We start from the raw sequence: 15,620 nt of genomic DNA on the forward strand, positions 1-15,620 counted from the left end.
GATCATGGGAACCAATTCAGCAGCAGTTTGCTGCACCACTGTTAAACGCTCTGAGACCCTGCTTGCAGGGCCCTATAAACCTGCAAATTGTTGTTGTTTTGTGCAGATACTCTTTCCCATTCCAGTTTGGAGTTCTTCAACTGAATGCTGGCAGCATTCAATGTGCCATGTCTTGTTTTATAAATGAACAAGAATTAGATGTGGAAAAAAGTTACTCTTTAAATTATGTTTAGCTCATTTGTTTATTTAGTTCAGAATCCTGTCATCTTGATGTTTACTCGTTAAGCACAAAACTGATCTGAGTAGCAATCCCACCGGCAAATGAAAGGGTATGTGACCAGAGAGATACTTTGCCTCCATATTGAAATGGAACTCAAGACCTTGATGTTGTCCTCCATTTGACCAAAGTGGGTGAGTCGTGTTCAGGAAATAAAATGTCATCGGATAAGGGAAAAGACAGATGATAAGAAGGAAAAAAAAAATCCTGGGAGAGATTTGAACACAGTTAACAAGATGGGAGAGAGAATGAAAGAACAATAAGAATAGAATTCAGAAATATTCAAAGTGGAAGGGAAAGACCGCTATGTCGAGTTGACATCTGTAGATGACTATGAATTGTAATGCAGCAAAGCAGAAGAGAGTGAGATTACCAAATGACTGGATTTCCCTATTAACATCCGCTTTTTGGAAACAAATGGCCCTGAGTCATGTTCTATCGAGTTGTTCCGATGACACAACATCGGCGAAGTTGGGGGGGAAAAAAGCCACTTTTACTCCCAAATAACAAGGTTTCACAATGAATCACAATTGTCTGAAAATTCAAAAATGTTTATTGCTAAAAAATCTGCCCAAAGAGTAATGTCTGGGATGTAAGTTTGTCATCAGAGCATCACCTCCTGTTGCCCTGGAGCTGTCTCTTACAGTATGAGCTGATGTGATCATCTCTGATTATTGACAGTAATTGAGGTCACTCTCTGTCGTGAACAGATACTGTTAAAAATGACCAATAATGGGGCAGTGACCAGTTACAGATTTACTACCTTTGCTGCAGCCACAGGGTGATCAATATACCCTTTTTTTAAAAAAAAAACCAAACACACACACCAGAACCCATCGTTTTTCTTTCCTGATATTTTTTTCTTCTGGAGAAGTGGAGCCCAGAAACAGCCCTCGGGTTAAAGATCCGCCCTCCGCTCCAACCCGCACAGCGATGGCGAACTCCAGGAAGTTTTACGGGTTTTCGACCAAACTTTTGAACGGCCAAACGCTGAACTTCTCTAAGTTCAAAGGGAAAGTGGTTCTGATCGAAAACGTGGCGTCGCTGTGAGGGACCACCGCCCGAGACTACACTCAGATGAATGAACTGCAGTCGCGATACAGCAGAGAAGGCTTCGCAGTCCTGGGGTTCCCCTGCAACCAGTTTGGGTTCCAGGTGAGACTGACCCCCCACCCCAACCCCCACTACACCCACTACCCCTCCCACCCCCACCTCACCCCCATTACCACCCCCACCTCACCCCCACTACCCCCCACCAAACACTCTCATCCCCACCCCAACCGCCCCTACCCCCTCACCCCCACTACCCACCCCAACCTCACCCCCACCCCAGCCCCCACTACCCTCCCCACCCCAACCCCACCTCACCCCCACTACCCCCACACACCCCCACTCCCACCATAACTACAGGAAGTACAGGAAATATAGGAAGTACAGGAAATATAGGAAGTACATGAAATATAGGAAGTACAGGAAATATAGGAAGTACAGGAAATATAGGAAGTACAGGAAATACAGGACATTCAGTGCTGTGAATTCACACTGCTCTCTATTTTGTCTCTGTAAACTATTTTTCCCCTTTGCTTTCATTGCTTTTATTTGTATTTTCTTGCGGAAATCAGCTTCAAAATCAGCCCAGTATTCTGTATTACAGTACAGCAGTTACCTCCTGTTGGCTATTTTATAAGTAAAAACAAACTACTGTATGTAGAAAGGTATCCGTGACGGTCATTTTTCTTCAAATCTCCCTGTGTCACTCACTGGTCAAACCATCTTCGATTTACAAACGTTTATACAAGTACATTTTTTTTAAATTACGCGGAGGGAGTTTTTTTTTACCTGAATTGAATTTTAAAGACCTGCGTTTAAGTGGAAAAACAACTATTATATTTATGATTTCTAAAGTTCGCCAATAAGTCTTGTGGAGTCCTGTAGCTCAGTGGTTAGAGCACTCGTTTTGCAAGTGAGAGACCTGAGTTCAATTCCAGGCAGAGGGCGAAACCTCGGGCAAGTTTCCTTACTCCACACAGAGCCTAATAATAATCCCTCCAAAACCAAACAATAATAAATTGGTCATTTTCAATCCAAGACTGTTTGTGGGACATTGCTGTGCGCAATTTGCTGCCGTGTTTTGCCCACAAATATACAGTCAATTCATTTTACAGCATATTCTGTGAAGTGCTTTGAGACGTCGAGAAGACGTAAAAAGCGCTATATCAAATGCAAGGATTATTATTATTAATAAACAGGGTTTTGTTATGTTTGTGGCTGTGCCGGGTGTTGTCATTTGGTTAATGAAATAGCCATCTGAGCCAATTCCCACTTTTTTTAAAAAAAACTTGTTCCTACCTTGGAGCCAGTCATATTGTATCTTATAAACGATGGTGATTATGTTGGTAATTAAAAAAATGACCATGTCATGTCCCAAACTATATGCTGTATTCCAAGATATTATTTCCTAAAATAAATCTTATCTAATTTGCTTTCTTTCAAAAACAAATTAGATTTATGACATGTGCGTGCAACTGCCAGGATGGTGGAAGACAAAATGGATTGCTTTGGTCTTCTTTTATCTACCAATTCTTATGTTCTTATGACCAGGATTCAGAGATATAATAATAATAAAAATGCAACCTTTTTACTCTTTTGTATCCTTTTTAAAACCTGGAAAATAATTGTTGCTCTTTTAGTAAGGTCCAATAGTATTTTGTAATTATGCCAAGAAATGACATTGCATACATAATATATTATTTACTACATACATATGCAATAATATATAATAATATATGATTATTCTATTCATAATAATATATCATTGTTATGTATGCAGTTTTAATGGACATCCTATGTAAAAATAAGTTGCAGATCAGTGGCATTAGCAGCTTTTTGATGGCTTGTCAAAGAAAACATAAGTAAATAGGATAATGTTTTGCAACTGACTTTGATATATTGGTTTTATAGGAAAATGTTTATAATGAGGAAATTCTTAACTCATTGAAGTATGTGCGTCCAGGCAAAGGATTTGAGCCTAATTTCCAGCTAACTCGAAAGATTGAAGTCAACGGAGACAATGAAGATCCGATTTTTACATTTCTGAAAGCAAAGCTGCCTCGCCCTGCTGATGGGCAAGAATTGCTAATAGATCAAAATAGGTTTATTGTTTGGAATCCAGTCAGTCGGAATGACGTAGGTTGGAATTTTGAGAAATTTCTTATTGACCGCGATGGAGAACCGTACAAACGCTACAGCAATGCCTACTTCACCATTGATCTCGCAGAGGACATTGAATTTCTACTACAAAAGGTATAATAGCGATTCACCATCTAACATACAACTATTTTAAAAATTGATTTAGCTAAATAGCAAACTCACTGCTTATCGGCCTCCACAACTCCTTCCTCCATAGACTGCAGATCATCCAGCACTCTGCAGCCCGTGCCCTCTCCCGCACCAGGCTCCTTTACCCTATCACTCCCATCCTCGCCCAACTCCACTGGCTTCCCATCACATAGAGGATACAGTTCAATATCCTGGTCCTCACCTTCAAAGCCCTCCATGGTCTTGCTCCTCCCATACCTCTCCGACCTCCTACCATCCTGTTCGATCCCTCCGCTCAGCGGCCTCTGGCCTGCTTCACATCTCCCGCCTTGCTCGCTCCACTATCCACTCTGCACCTACTCTCTGGAACTCCAGCCCACAGTCCCTCCGCCTCGCCCCCTCCTTCGCCACCTTCAAGACCCTCCTCTTCGACCGTGCTTTTGATCTCCCTGCTTCCCCCCCCCCGCCCTCCCCCACCCTGACCCTCAGCTTGGGTCCAAAACTCTGTCCATCGCCTTGGGATGTCCTCCCAACGTGAAAGGGGCTAATATAAACGTAATTTTGTGGTGGTGGTGATTTTTGAAATGTTTATCTAAACGGACACTCAGAATGGTATCAGTCTGGTTTAAGGACGGTGTCGGTCTGACTCGTTTGATACTATTCTGGTGTCTGAGCCAGAAGGTTGTGGGTTCAAGTCCCATTTTGGGAACTTTGAACTCAGTCACAGCTAACACCGCAATGCAGCGCTGGGGCAGTGCTGCTTTGTTAAAACTCTTCCCACTGGGTTCCTGTAAAACTAAACCAAAGCCCTAATTGGTAAGATGTTACTAGCTGGACCAACAGTGGAAAATTTTCCGGATAGTAATTTCAGTGGCATTCTTTGCCAAACCTTTTAGCTGCTTAAACTCCAGCAGTACCCCAAGGCCTCAAGCCTTGGCTCTTGCCAGCCTGTGCCTAATAATCTCCAGAATTAAATAGTTTATTTCCCTTCAGGGAATACACAATCCATTCCATACACAGGGAATTTTCCGTGAATAGGTAGCATACATGCGTGGATCTCTCAGACTTGTTCCTACTCTTTGACTGTTTAGTACTAGTGGATAGACTTGTATCCACTAGTATGGATACATGTATTCAACACCTGGCTAACCAACATAAAATATTGAAGCAAATACTTATGGGTGGCGAGCAACAACTAATGTAATATATATATGTGAAATTAAGATTGACTGTATTGTATTCTGTATACTATTCTAATAAATCTGTTCCCTCCTTTTAGAAAAGTTCTCCTGTACGGAAACGGCCTAATCGCTCTCCAGCTCGATCCCCAAATAGACGTTCATCAAGTAAGGGTTCTTCAAATAGATGCTCTTCAAATAAACACAAGAAAAAATAAATGCAAGAAAAAAATCACGTTGACCCCCGAGTTCCCTAATGTGGACCAGAAGTTGTCTGCCAAAGTTGGATATTTTGCCGTATGATGGTACTCTTTGAAAGATTTACTGAAGTGTACTTGATAATCTGTAAAAATCTAACTACATGCAGCATATTTGTTTTAGTAAATAAATTCTTTGAGGGAAAAACGGCTGGAATACTTTATTTGAAGAAGGTGGGCTGAGGCTATTTTCCAAAACCTCCCAGTGACTCACTTTTTAAAAAATGCTTTGTATTTGTGGTACAGGATAGATGTCGTGTTCGTCTAAACTTTGTGATCTGTCAGTTGGTAAAGTGTATTGTGAAATGATATCTGATAAATTTCCTTATACTCAACCAACACAGTTTTAATAACACTAATTCACTCAATAACTATGATATTAAAATATTAGATATTTTTTAAATTGCCATCAGAGTTCAGCAGGCCACTGAAGAATAACAACAACAAAATTACATTTGTACAGTGCCTTTAACGTTATGACTATGTTCCAAGTACCAATCCCTCAGTGTTATCAATAATTGCTTGGGATAAAATAAAAGCAGCAGTGTCTTGTTATTGTGACAAGCCTGTGCATCACACAAGATGTATTACACGCTGTTAGCAACTTCATGCAGGTACTGGTTTTCTTCCAAAGGTTATTAAAATCCCTCAAATCTGATGGAATTGAAAACAAAGTCATACTTGGGATCTTAACATATGCGTGTTATTGCATTGTCTGCTTGGTGCTGAATGCATACTAAAGAACTGACAAGTCCATTATATTTATTTTATTTGGCTTATCGCCATTTCATATATGCAGTTAATTACAATTTAAAGGGTCAAAACTTCTTTCCTCCTTTTAACACTTTCTCAAACTTTTTTTAAAAAAATCAACACGGGGCCTGACACCTCATACTTGAACTTGTCCAAATAAGGAAAGTTTTATATAAAAATGTAAACACTAACAAAGAGCTTTATACAGGTTTTTTTTGGATCTCAGAAGTTGTCAAGTTCTTATGAAAGCCAACAAAAAGGTTGCAGTTAACAGACTTGTTTCAATTCATGTCCTTTTAATCTCTGAACTGCTTAAATGCGTCTCCAGGCTGTCCTATGTTGGAAATGACTTCATGTAACCAGCCGCTTTTATTATATGTGGCTACGATTTTTTCACCAAATTGTAATCCTCTTCCATGTCCAGTACAATATTGATTAAGTTGTCGTCCTCTGACACTCTATACTTCCCAATGTGTGTTTCTTTCTTTATTGGACTGTATGGTGGATCCGCAAAGAACAATGCTAAAGTGTCTTCAGCAGCTGGAGATTGATCAGGAGATAGAGAGGATTCATTCAGAGGCTCCAGCTTTGCTGCAAGTGCTTCAAGTGTTCGAATACTGGTGCTCTCTTCATAAAATACAAGTCAATAGTTAAGAGATAAATTCCAACAAAAAAAAGCATAAGTAATAGAACTTACAAAGGTTTAAACAGGTAGGAACAAGTATGTTTTCTAGCTGGAGATAATAGTATCTACTGTACTAATAAGATTTTCTAGATTTAAATAAACATGGTTTTGGATATATCATGCAACATTTCCATATGGACTGACAGTGTAGTCAGGCATTGACAGCATATCCAAGGATGTACACTTCACTGAGCCAGTCCGGAACCTTGGGTCTTGTTTGACCCTCAACTATTCTTTCTCTTCAACTTCTCCACATCCGTGTCATGATCCGCTCTGCCTTCCCCCACCTCCGCAACATTGCCTGGCTCCGCCACTGTCTCATGCTGCAGGCCACCAAGACTCTCATACACGCATTCATAACATCCAGCCTCGCCTATGCAAACTCCCTGTTTGTCGGCCTCCCTAACTCCTCCCTCCATAGGCTGCAGATGATCCAGAACTCTGCATCCAGTGTCCTCTCCCGCACTAGGCTCCATGACCCTAACACCACCATCCTCGCCCGACCCCAATGGCTTCCCATCACACAAAGGATTCAGTTCAAGTTCCTGGTCCTCACCTTCAAAGCCCTCCATGTCCTTGCTTCCCCTACTTCTGTGACCTCCTAACTCCCCACCAATCTGCCCCCTCCCTCTGCTCAGTGGGCTCCGGCCTGCTTCATGTCCCCCGCCTTACCCACTCCACCATTGGCAGGTGGGACTTCAACCACCTTACCCTCATCCTCTGGAACTCCATCCCGCAGTCCCTCTACCTTGCCGCCTTCAAGACCCTCTTCTTCGACTATGCCTTTGTTTACCCTCCTCCTCCCCAGCCCTCCATCCTCCCCGATCCCGACTCCCCAGCTCGGGTCCGAAACACTAATTGTCCAGCCCCTTGGGATGTCCTCCCGATGTGAAATACAATAGAAGTGTAATTTTGTTGTTGTTTATATTAACAGTACTCCAATCCTAATTCTCTGTTCTTTCTTTTTCCTTTTTATGTTCCTCCTTTTCAAATATTTATCGAGGTCCCTTTTAACTGTTAGGGTCTCAGCCACAATAGCCACTTGTGGCACAGAATTCCATATTCCAATATCTTCTGCACTGTTTCCCAAATGTGGAGCATAATATCGTCTGCAAACAAAATACTGCTCTTCTGAAAAATACACCAAATCCGTCGCACAATAAGCAATTTTAATCTCTGCCCCCTAATCTCTTTCCAATTTGTGCACTAACCAAAATCCAATAAATAACACTATAAATCTAAACTGGGTAAAAGCAGGATTGACCATGATTCCCCTCTCCGCTCCCCACTCATCCATATTCTGCCACTCATTGGCTGAGTGGTGCTTTCAGGACAGTGGGGGCAAATATTGAAAGGAATTTTAAAAAATGCTTAAGCTAGTTATTTCAAATTTAGAAGACTGACAAATAAACTAATTTTAGTTTATTGCACATACCTACAAGCGACTATCAGAACGTTTTAAATGGCCTTTTAGCAGCACGTGGCTGAAAAATGTCACAAAATTGGTGATGGTGACTCATAAGGATAATAAAGTAACTATGTCAATTTCAAACCAAAGAATATTACTTTTTACAGGGATGGCTGGAGCAAATGGGCATACACCTATGGGAAAGAAATTAGAAAATACATTTTAAAAGAATAAAAAGTAATATTCTTTGGTCCCCGGCCTCCTCATGGTGGGTGCAGTTCCGTAAACGTTGGTTATCAAATGGCACTGTTCATGTAGGAACCTTGACTGTAAACATTAGCAGAAAACTGGACTGCAGAGGGTTACCCGTTGAGCGCACCCTGATATCTCCCTCTCACATGTGGGGATGTGACGCTGATATTAGCGCAGGAGAGGCTCTGGCCAGGGTCAGACCCTCTGACCTTTTCTGCGGCTGAGTCAAGCTTCACCACATCCTCAGTACGTAGCCTGATTCTAGCATGCGCGAGCCTGAGGCAGGTCGTCTCTCTCAACTTGTTCTGCCGGAAGACCACCAGGTTTCGGGAACCAAAGGGCCTCCTTCACCGAGTTGATGATCCTCCAGGCACACTTCATGTGGGTCTTGCTGTGGGTACCCGGGAAGAGGCCGTACAGCACCGAATACATGACAGCAGGTCCCCAGGGACGAATCATGAGAGCAGCCATTCCATCTGTTTCCAAACCACCTGTGTACCAACAGTCCAGGAAGAGGTGGTCCATGGTCTCCTCGCCTCTGCAGCCGGCCCAATAGCAGCACTGACTGGCCCAGAACTCGACTGTGCATGAAAGCCCTGAGAGGACGGGCCCTTTTTAATGCCATCCAAGCGGTGTCCTGATGGTTGTTGAACCGGGCCGGTGATGGGACGTTCTGTGTGTGTGTTACATATATATATGTAGGTATATATGTATGTGGGACCCTAATGAAGACAATATTGAACTCCGTGGTGATGGTTCAAAGTTCATGCATGTGGAATGGCTACATTAGTGAGACATTATAAATTGTAGAACCATCCCTCAGCATGAATCATCTTGTTCAGGAGAGGAAGCAATAAATTAGGGAGAAATTAATGTTTACAAACACACTGATAATATGTCAGTTTTTTTGCCATTTTTCTCCTCCTCTGAAAATATTAAATCATGCTGGGACATTAAACCCTCAAGACAAAAATATTGTAAGTTTGATTTGTGTTCTGTGTTAGCTGGTTTGGGCTTGTTGGGTAGTATGTGGTTGATAACTGACTTTAGCACTCCTGCGCTGGAGAAGGGTAATGTAAGACGATATAAATCTTTCAAGCTCAGTTTATAATATTATAGAACTATAATAAATTATGTTGCACTCTTGTAATACACCTGCCACCCTTTTTGTGTTTGTAGCTATTATTGAATGTTGGAGTGTTTTTATAAATCACTGTTACCTATAATTTCCAGAAGATTCTTTGTCAATTCTTCACAGGAATTGCTTGAAGAACAATTTCCCTGAGCTTCTAGACATGCATTAATGTTGGTTTCTTGTCTAGGACTTCTGCAGAAAGGGAAATGCATTAATTTGTTTCTTATGTTTCTTAAGATTAAAATAAAGTTCTATCAAGAAATGGATTTGAATTGGGGCAGGAAATGTGCACAATTCCTAGCCTAATTAATTTATACCTGATGTACTCTCCTGTAAAATTATCTGTGTTTTCACAACCATTCTCAAAGGAAACATCAGGCACTGGAATAGTGGTGTTAACAACAAAGCTCTCCTCATTCCCAAAAACAAGATGCTTTACTTTAAATGAAATGCTATTAGAATCCATCAACGCAAGCTCTGCAGGTACACAGTAATAAGGACCTCTCTCAGAAAATACTTGCAGAACTGGCTGACCGAGATGTGGAGAGTTGAAAGGTGGGTATATTCTAGCAATGGAATGGTTGATGAATGCACCAGTGTTTGGTTGAAGCGGTCTTACTGATTCAAACCACTCAGGATCTGAAGAGAACATAGGGGAAGCAATGTTGTCCTCAAAGGCTCGGTCCAGAGCTGTTGCAAGATCCTCCCTGCACTGCCTCAGTTTCTCAGACATTTTATTTCACTGCAGAGAAAGAAAAATCCAAATACTAAACATTAGAGTGCTCTATACTCATTTTAAAGATTTGAGAACATCAGAATTTATAATAATAATAATTCTTGAATTTGATATCATGTCTTCAAGACCTCTCAAAGCGCTTCACGGAATATACTGTAAAGTGGATTGAAACACCCACAAAATATATTTGTTTGTAATATTTAAAATGCTCTCACTGCTATAACACAAACTAGGAACATACAGTATAAATATGCTCACAGGTTTGATTTGTAAGAACTCTTGGAAATGCAGTTTTAGATTCTTAGAATCTTCCATTGATCTGAATCAATGCGGTGACATTGAAATCAAGAGAATCACAGATACCAACTTGAAAATAATGTTAAAAATCCTGCTAGAAGCTAGTGCCCTTAGTTGTTGAGATTGCATCATTTCCCCACATTTTTATCCTTATTCCTCTTTTGTGTCTCTTTCCAAAAAAGTCTCTTTGTCTCTCTCAACCAACTAAAAATGATCAATCCACATACACCCCCCATATTTACAAATAACGTACTCAAAATTGTTTGCACATACACACACGTCATTCAGCTCAATGAAAAGAAAAATGCAAGTAGTCAGTAGTCTCCTACAGCACAGCCCTGTTATCAGTTTAAAGTCCTGATATGAGGCCTTAAACACAGCCTTCTGACCTTGAGGTAAGAATGCTATCAATGGAGAAGTAAATAATAAAAATAAAGTTAAAATAAAAAGCAGACAATGAGTATGAGAAGTATATAGAACAAAACGGCATACCAGTGGGACAGTAACTAACATTTTGAATGTTTTATTTATTTTAAATTATGTCTTAGTGGTTTTGGGGATAACAAAAATTCAATCAAGCTATTCCCGATACCTAAGTAGCTTTGTTCATGCAAAATTCCCATCGCCCCCCCACTCCTTGCCCTCCACCCGTTGATTCCAACCCCCGGCTCGGGTGCAAATCCTTGACTGTCGAGCGCCTTGAGACGTCCTCCTGACGTGAAAGAAAAAACACACTAATAATTGGTGGAAATGGAAAATAAAAAAAAATAAAAAAAATGGAATCTTGTTGTAATTGGATCCCTCAATCAAAAAGAGATAATAATTGGGTCACTCAATCCATGACTGTGTTGTGGGACATCGCTGCGCGCAGTTGGCTGCCGGGTTTCACCCACAAAATGTGGTCAATCGACGAAATTCCACCACGCGCTTTGCGACGTCTCAACAACGTAATGGGAGTCGTCATATCAAACGCAAAGAGTATTATTATTATAAAAAAACAATTTGTTGTTGTTGTTGTTGTTGTTGTTGAAGGACCACCTAAAGTGGAGACTCAAATCAAAGGGCAGCGTAACCGGCCCTTGAACACCTCCCCCCCCCCCCACTGGGTGGTGGTGGGTGGGGTGGGGGGGGGAGGAGGGGGGGGGGGAGGGGGGGTGGGGGGGGGGGGGGGAGTTCCGGGTGCCGGTGGCCGGCACAGCGCCCCCTGCCGGAGGGGGAGGGCAGTGCTCCCCGCGCGGGGCGGCGGCACAAACCCGCCCAAAGCGTGAAAAAAAACATCGGCTTTTGGGCGATGCCTCAGTTTTTATTTAAAAACTCCCCCCAACACACACACACACACACACACGGCCTCTCTTTGAAGGCCTTTCCTTACACAGTTTCAAACTAAACCTAACTCGGGGCCGCTCTGCTGCCCCTACAGATTGAGGGGGAGGAGGGGGGCGATGGCTAATATTGGGCTATTTTTGGGCGGATTTGGGGCTACAAACGGCAGTTTGACTCGGGCGCGGCTCGAGGCTCACACCACCGAGAGAAATGGCCGCTCGAGGAGGAGGAGCGAGAGCGGCGGCGGCGGCCACAGCGCCCGCCTGGGGGGGGGGGGGGGCGGCTGATGCCTCCAGTCCCCCCCTCCCGGGGCTGTGTGAGCAGGTGGGGGGGGGGGGGGAGGCCGTTATGAGGTGTGTGACACACACACGGACTCACTGTGGTTTAAATTAAAATAACGTGATTTAAGGCCGCGGGTCACTCGCTGACCATTGTCGGCGATGACCGAGAGTTTGTTGTCGTCCCTGTCCGGTCTGTGTGTGTGAGGGTCCCCCCGCCCGGCCCTCCGGCCCTCCGGCCCCGGGGTGGGGTGGGGTGGGGTGTGGCCGTGAGCCGCTGAGCCGCCGCCCTCCTTACCCGCCGGTCGGTCGGTCACAGCTCAGCTCTCCGCGCGGTGACGGTTCGCGCTCCCACAGCCTTTCAACTCCGGCTCGTGAGCCGCCCGAGCGCGAGGCAGCAACGGCCGCCCACCCGCGGCCAACGGCCAACGGCCAGCGCGCGGACAGGGGGGGGGGGGGGAGCGGCACCAAACAGTTGGGATGATGTACAGTTGAGGCTTTTATGGTAATGTTTGACCAGTGGTTTAAACTCAATCCTAAAGTAAGTTCAAGGAATATCAAACGCAATGTATGTGTGTGTGTGTGTGTGGGGGTGGGGTGGGGGGGAAGGGGGTAATGAGAGGGTCCGGTCAGCCCCGAGGAGTGAGGCTAACGGCCGGCGGGGACGGGTTAAAAAATTGTACTGGTCTGCCCGCCCCGCGCCCCCCGGCCCCGCCCCGCGCCCCCCCGCCCCGCCCTGCGCCCCCGGCCCCGCCCTGCGCCGCCACGCGCCCCCCACCCTGCGTGGCCCCGCCCTGCGTCCCCCGCCCTGCGTGGCCCCGCCCGGCGTCCAAAAAAATCAGCGGTGAGGGTCATCCGCTGACATATCACACTTTGAGGTGCGGGAGACCCGTCTCCAGGAAATCCTGCGGGACCGCAATTTGGACCGAATTTACAACGCGGCCAATAAAAATTAAAAAAAAAAATTGCATAACTTACTTAGTTAGCGGACAACACTACACAACCGAAGGGCCGGGTTTCAATTTCCGCCGACGTGAATGGAACAGGTAAGTTTGTCGTAATAGGGAAGTCACAAAAAAACGCAATGCTTCACAATGATGGAAGTCAAATCCCATCAGAAAAAAAATTACTTTTTTGAGGTGACGATGCAAATTGACCCCAAAAACTATGACACTAATAGAAATAATAATCCTCGCATTTGTGATAGTGTCTTATCACATCGTTGAGACGTCTCAAAAGTGCTTCACGGAACGTACAGGTGTTGTAAAGTGAATGGACTGTGTATTTTGTGGGTGAAACGTGACATCCGACCGCACACAGCAGTGTCCCACAAACATTGTATCTGTCATTGTATCTATGGCTGAGCGTCTTTCGCTCACAAAATAGTCAATTCACTTTGCAGTCTATCCTGTGAAGTGCTTTGGGACACATCAATGACATGTTAAGAGCACTACATCAATTGCAAGGATTATTATTATTGTTTACCGGCTTTGGAAGACAATGCTCTGATGAGCCGAAAAACTACTCCGAGGCTTCTTATGGGCAACTATATTTTCTGCGATAGGAAAAGATTTCTCTGCAAAAAATGAGTAGTCGGCATTCCAAGACGCTATCCTAGATGAAAGGCAATATAATGCAATATATAATTTTATATAAATGAAAGTTATTGTGGGAAGGCGATTTGCTAAGCGAATACATTCATTTGAGTTCTGTTCTTAATGATTCTGTATAAACACTACACTGTACAACACTGTGTGATCAAAACCAGTTGCAATTGGTACAAAGTTATTGGGAGCTGGATTATATTTGTCCAAATATCAGTACAGTTATTGGTAGTTCTATTGGAGTGGACAAGTATGTCTGTCCAAAGATCATCCAGGTTGTGTGATTAAAGTTGGAGGAAAAATGTCCCTGGAGACTTCAGATACCTTCTCCTCAGAGGTCTTGCAGCTCAGTGGTTACAGTACTCGCCTCGCAAGTGAGAGACCTGGGTTTAATTCCCAGCAGGGTGAAATGTTGGGCAAGTTTCCTTTCTCCACACACTTCTATTTACCTAGCAGTAAGTGGGAACCCGGTTGTTAGTCAAGACCGCTTTACCAGGGTTAATAATCCTACCAAAAAATAAATAATAATTTGGTCACTCAATCCACAACTGCTTGTGGGACACTACTGTGCACAATTGGCTGTCACGTTTTACCCACAAATATACAGTCAATTTACTTTACAGTATATTCTGTGAAGTGCTTTGAGACGTCTAGAAGACGTGAAAAGCGCTATATCAAATGCAAGGATTATTTTTATGTATGCACACATAAGAGATGGCTTATCGTTTTTAAAATATATTGGGAGAGCTGACACTTTGTTCTGGTAGGACAGAACATTCCACTCAGTTCATTACATCCATCAGATTGGTTCCACCTTTACTAATGGTTACATTTCAGATGGCATTTATGTAAAATGTAAAAATAGCCTCATCAATTTTTAATCGAAATGTGATGCTCAGAATATGATTCTTTCTATTCAAATATTATAGTGAGCCCATACTACAGACAACTCTCAGCTCCAAACACGGATCTTTATTGATGAGAGGTGTATTAAAACCAGCCACTTACAAAAGCACCAAATTGCGCAAAAAAATAAGACTAATAGAAACGGACGTGAAATTTACAATACACACCAGCAATATTAACCTGGTTTAGATTAGAATCTGAAAATCGGTGGCTGGGAAACCTGTTTATGTGCCATTATAATACAGTATCAAATGTTAATGACAGTCACAGTTGCTAAATCACAAATAAACCAGTGCTGTGCTACAATTTAATAATGCATGAATGCAGGTTAGATGCCACTCATGCAGTTGAATAGCGTTATATCAATAAGGAATTGTGCCAGAACTCAAAATGGGATAGCAAATTAATCTGATATGGAGCTGGTGACGGAAACAAAATTGCAACCCTTCCCAAAAGGAAAAAAACAAGTAGCAGAAGAGCAAGCTCGATTTTAAAAATTTCTAAAGCAGTTTATTTTACAATATTGTATTGTTCATCAATTCACTTCAGTCAAATCAATAGAAGATTCTGCACCAGGGCAGAACAGCTAAGCAACTGTCGTTAAATTTTGTGCACCTTACCATTCAGATCTGTTTTTTTTTAAAAAATGGCATCACCAAGAGGTTTTGTTTGTGTATTTTTGAAGGCAGCTGGTGCTGATATAGAGAGCAGCATAGTCCAATAACAGTTGATATAATTCTAGTAGGCAGATCATGTTTCTAGCTCAGTTGGTGTCCATTTTGACCTCTTGGTCATTTTTCACACTGTCCTCGCCATTCTCTTCAGCGGGAGCACTCAATGAAGCAGATGGGCTATTGTGATGGTTACTAGGCTCTCTACGCTGGTAGAAGAGAACATAAGCTGCTTTTGTCTAGGATGAAAAGAAAAACAAAATTAAACTTAAGTTAGCGTCTTACAATGAGAATAGGATGATATAGTGAATTGGAGCAATGCTCATTTTCAGCACTGTTTAGCCCTTTGAAACCTCCTCCCAACACAAAGGAGCTATGTAAATATAAACTGCATATGCAAAAAATAAAACTACATTGTTTGTCAAACTGATTTGTCCCTGAATTATGACTTATAACACGTGATTGTTGTACTCTCAAATGAATGTAAAAAATCAATATTTGTTCATAACTGAGAAATTCCGAAAATATGCAATTGAAACATA

At 42.7% G+C, this 15,620-nt stretch overlaps 3 protein-coding genes across 4 annotated transcripts in view; 1 reads left to right on the plus strand and 2 right to left on the minus strand.

Annotated features, from left to right (window-relative positions):
* The first annotated feature begins 1,195 nt into the window (after positions 1–1,195).
* On the plus strand, positions 1,196–3,586 carry LOC103176634 (glutathione peroxidase 1). Its single transcript, XM_007890288.1, has 2 exons — positions 1,196–1,432; positions 3,239–3,586. Exons 1-2 carry the CDS (start codon positions 1,211–1,213, stop codon positions 3,584–3,586), a joined length of 570 nt encoding a protein of 189 aa, XP_007888479.2. The 5' UTR covers positions 1,196–1,210.
* A 2,196-nt stretch (positions 3,587–5,782) lies between these two features.
* Positions 5,783–10,919, minus strand: LOC103176789 (uncharacterized protein C3orf62 homolog). Its single transcript, XM_042339696.1, has 4 exons — positions 10,889–10,919; positions 9,883–9,979; positions 9,349–9,455; positions 5,783–6,410 (listed from the first exon to the last, which is right to left on the minus strand). The coding sequence occupies exons 1-4, from the start codon at positions 10,917–10,919 to the stop codon at positions 6,166–6,168; spliced, it is 480 nt and encodes a 159-aa protein (XP_042195630.1). The 3' UTR covers positions 5,783–6,165.
* Positions 10,920–14,453: 3,534 nt separating this feature from the next.
* The window catches only part of usp4 (ubiquitin specific peptidase 4 (proto-oncogene)), a 56,264-nt gene continuing 55,097 nt past the window's right edge, over positions 14,454–15,620 (minus strand). For both annotated transcript variants that reach the window (XM_007890290.2, XM_007890289.2), the window contains one exon: positions 14,454–15,317. In XM_007890290.2, the coding sequence (XP_007888481.1) occupies positions 15,171–15,317 (147 nt within the window). In that variant the 3' untranslated portion in view covers positions 14,454–15,170. The remainder of the gene's footprint in view (positions 15,318–15,620) is intronic.

Source organism: Callorhinchus milii, unplaced genomic scaffold (genome assembly GCF_018977255.1).
Source record: "Callorhinchus milii isolate IMCB2004 unplaced genomic scaffold, IMCB_Cmil_1.0 Scaffold12, whole genome shotgun sequence".
NCBI classification, from domain to species: Eukaryota; Metazoa; Chordata; class Chondrichthyes; order Chimaeriformes; family Callorhinchidae; genus Callorhinchus; species Callorhinchus milii.

Excerpts from the sequence above, each read along its gene's own strand:
- LOC103176789 (XM_042339696.1), bottom strand. The coding sequence starts at position 10,919 with ATGGGAATTTTGCATGAACAAAGCTACTTAG. Across the intron at positions 9,456-9,882 it reads ATCCTGAGTGGTTTGAATCA|AAGTCCTAGACAAGAAACCA; the intron begins GTAAGACCGCTT and ends CCCTTTCTGCAG. Across the intron at positions 6,411-9,348 it reads GAATCTTCTGGAAATTATAG|AGAGCACCAGTATTCGAACA; the intron begins GTAACAGTGATT and ends TATTTTATGAAG.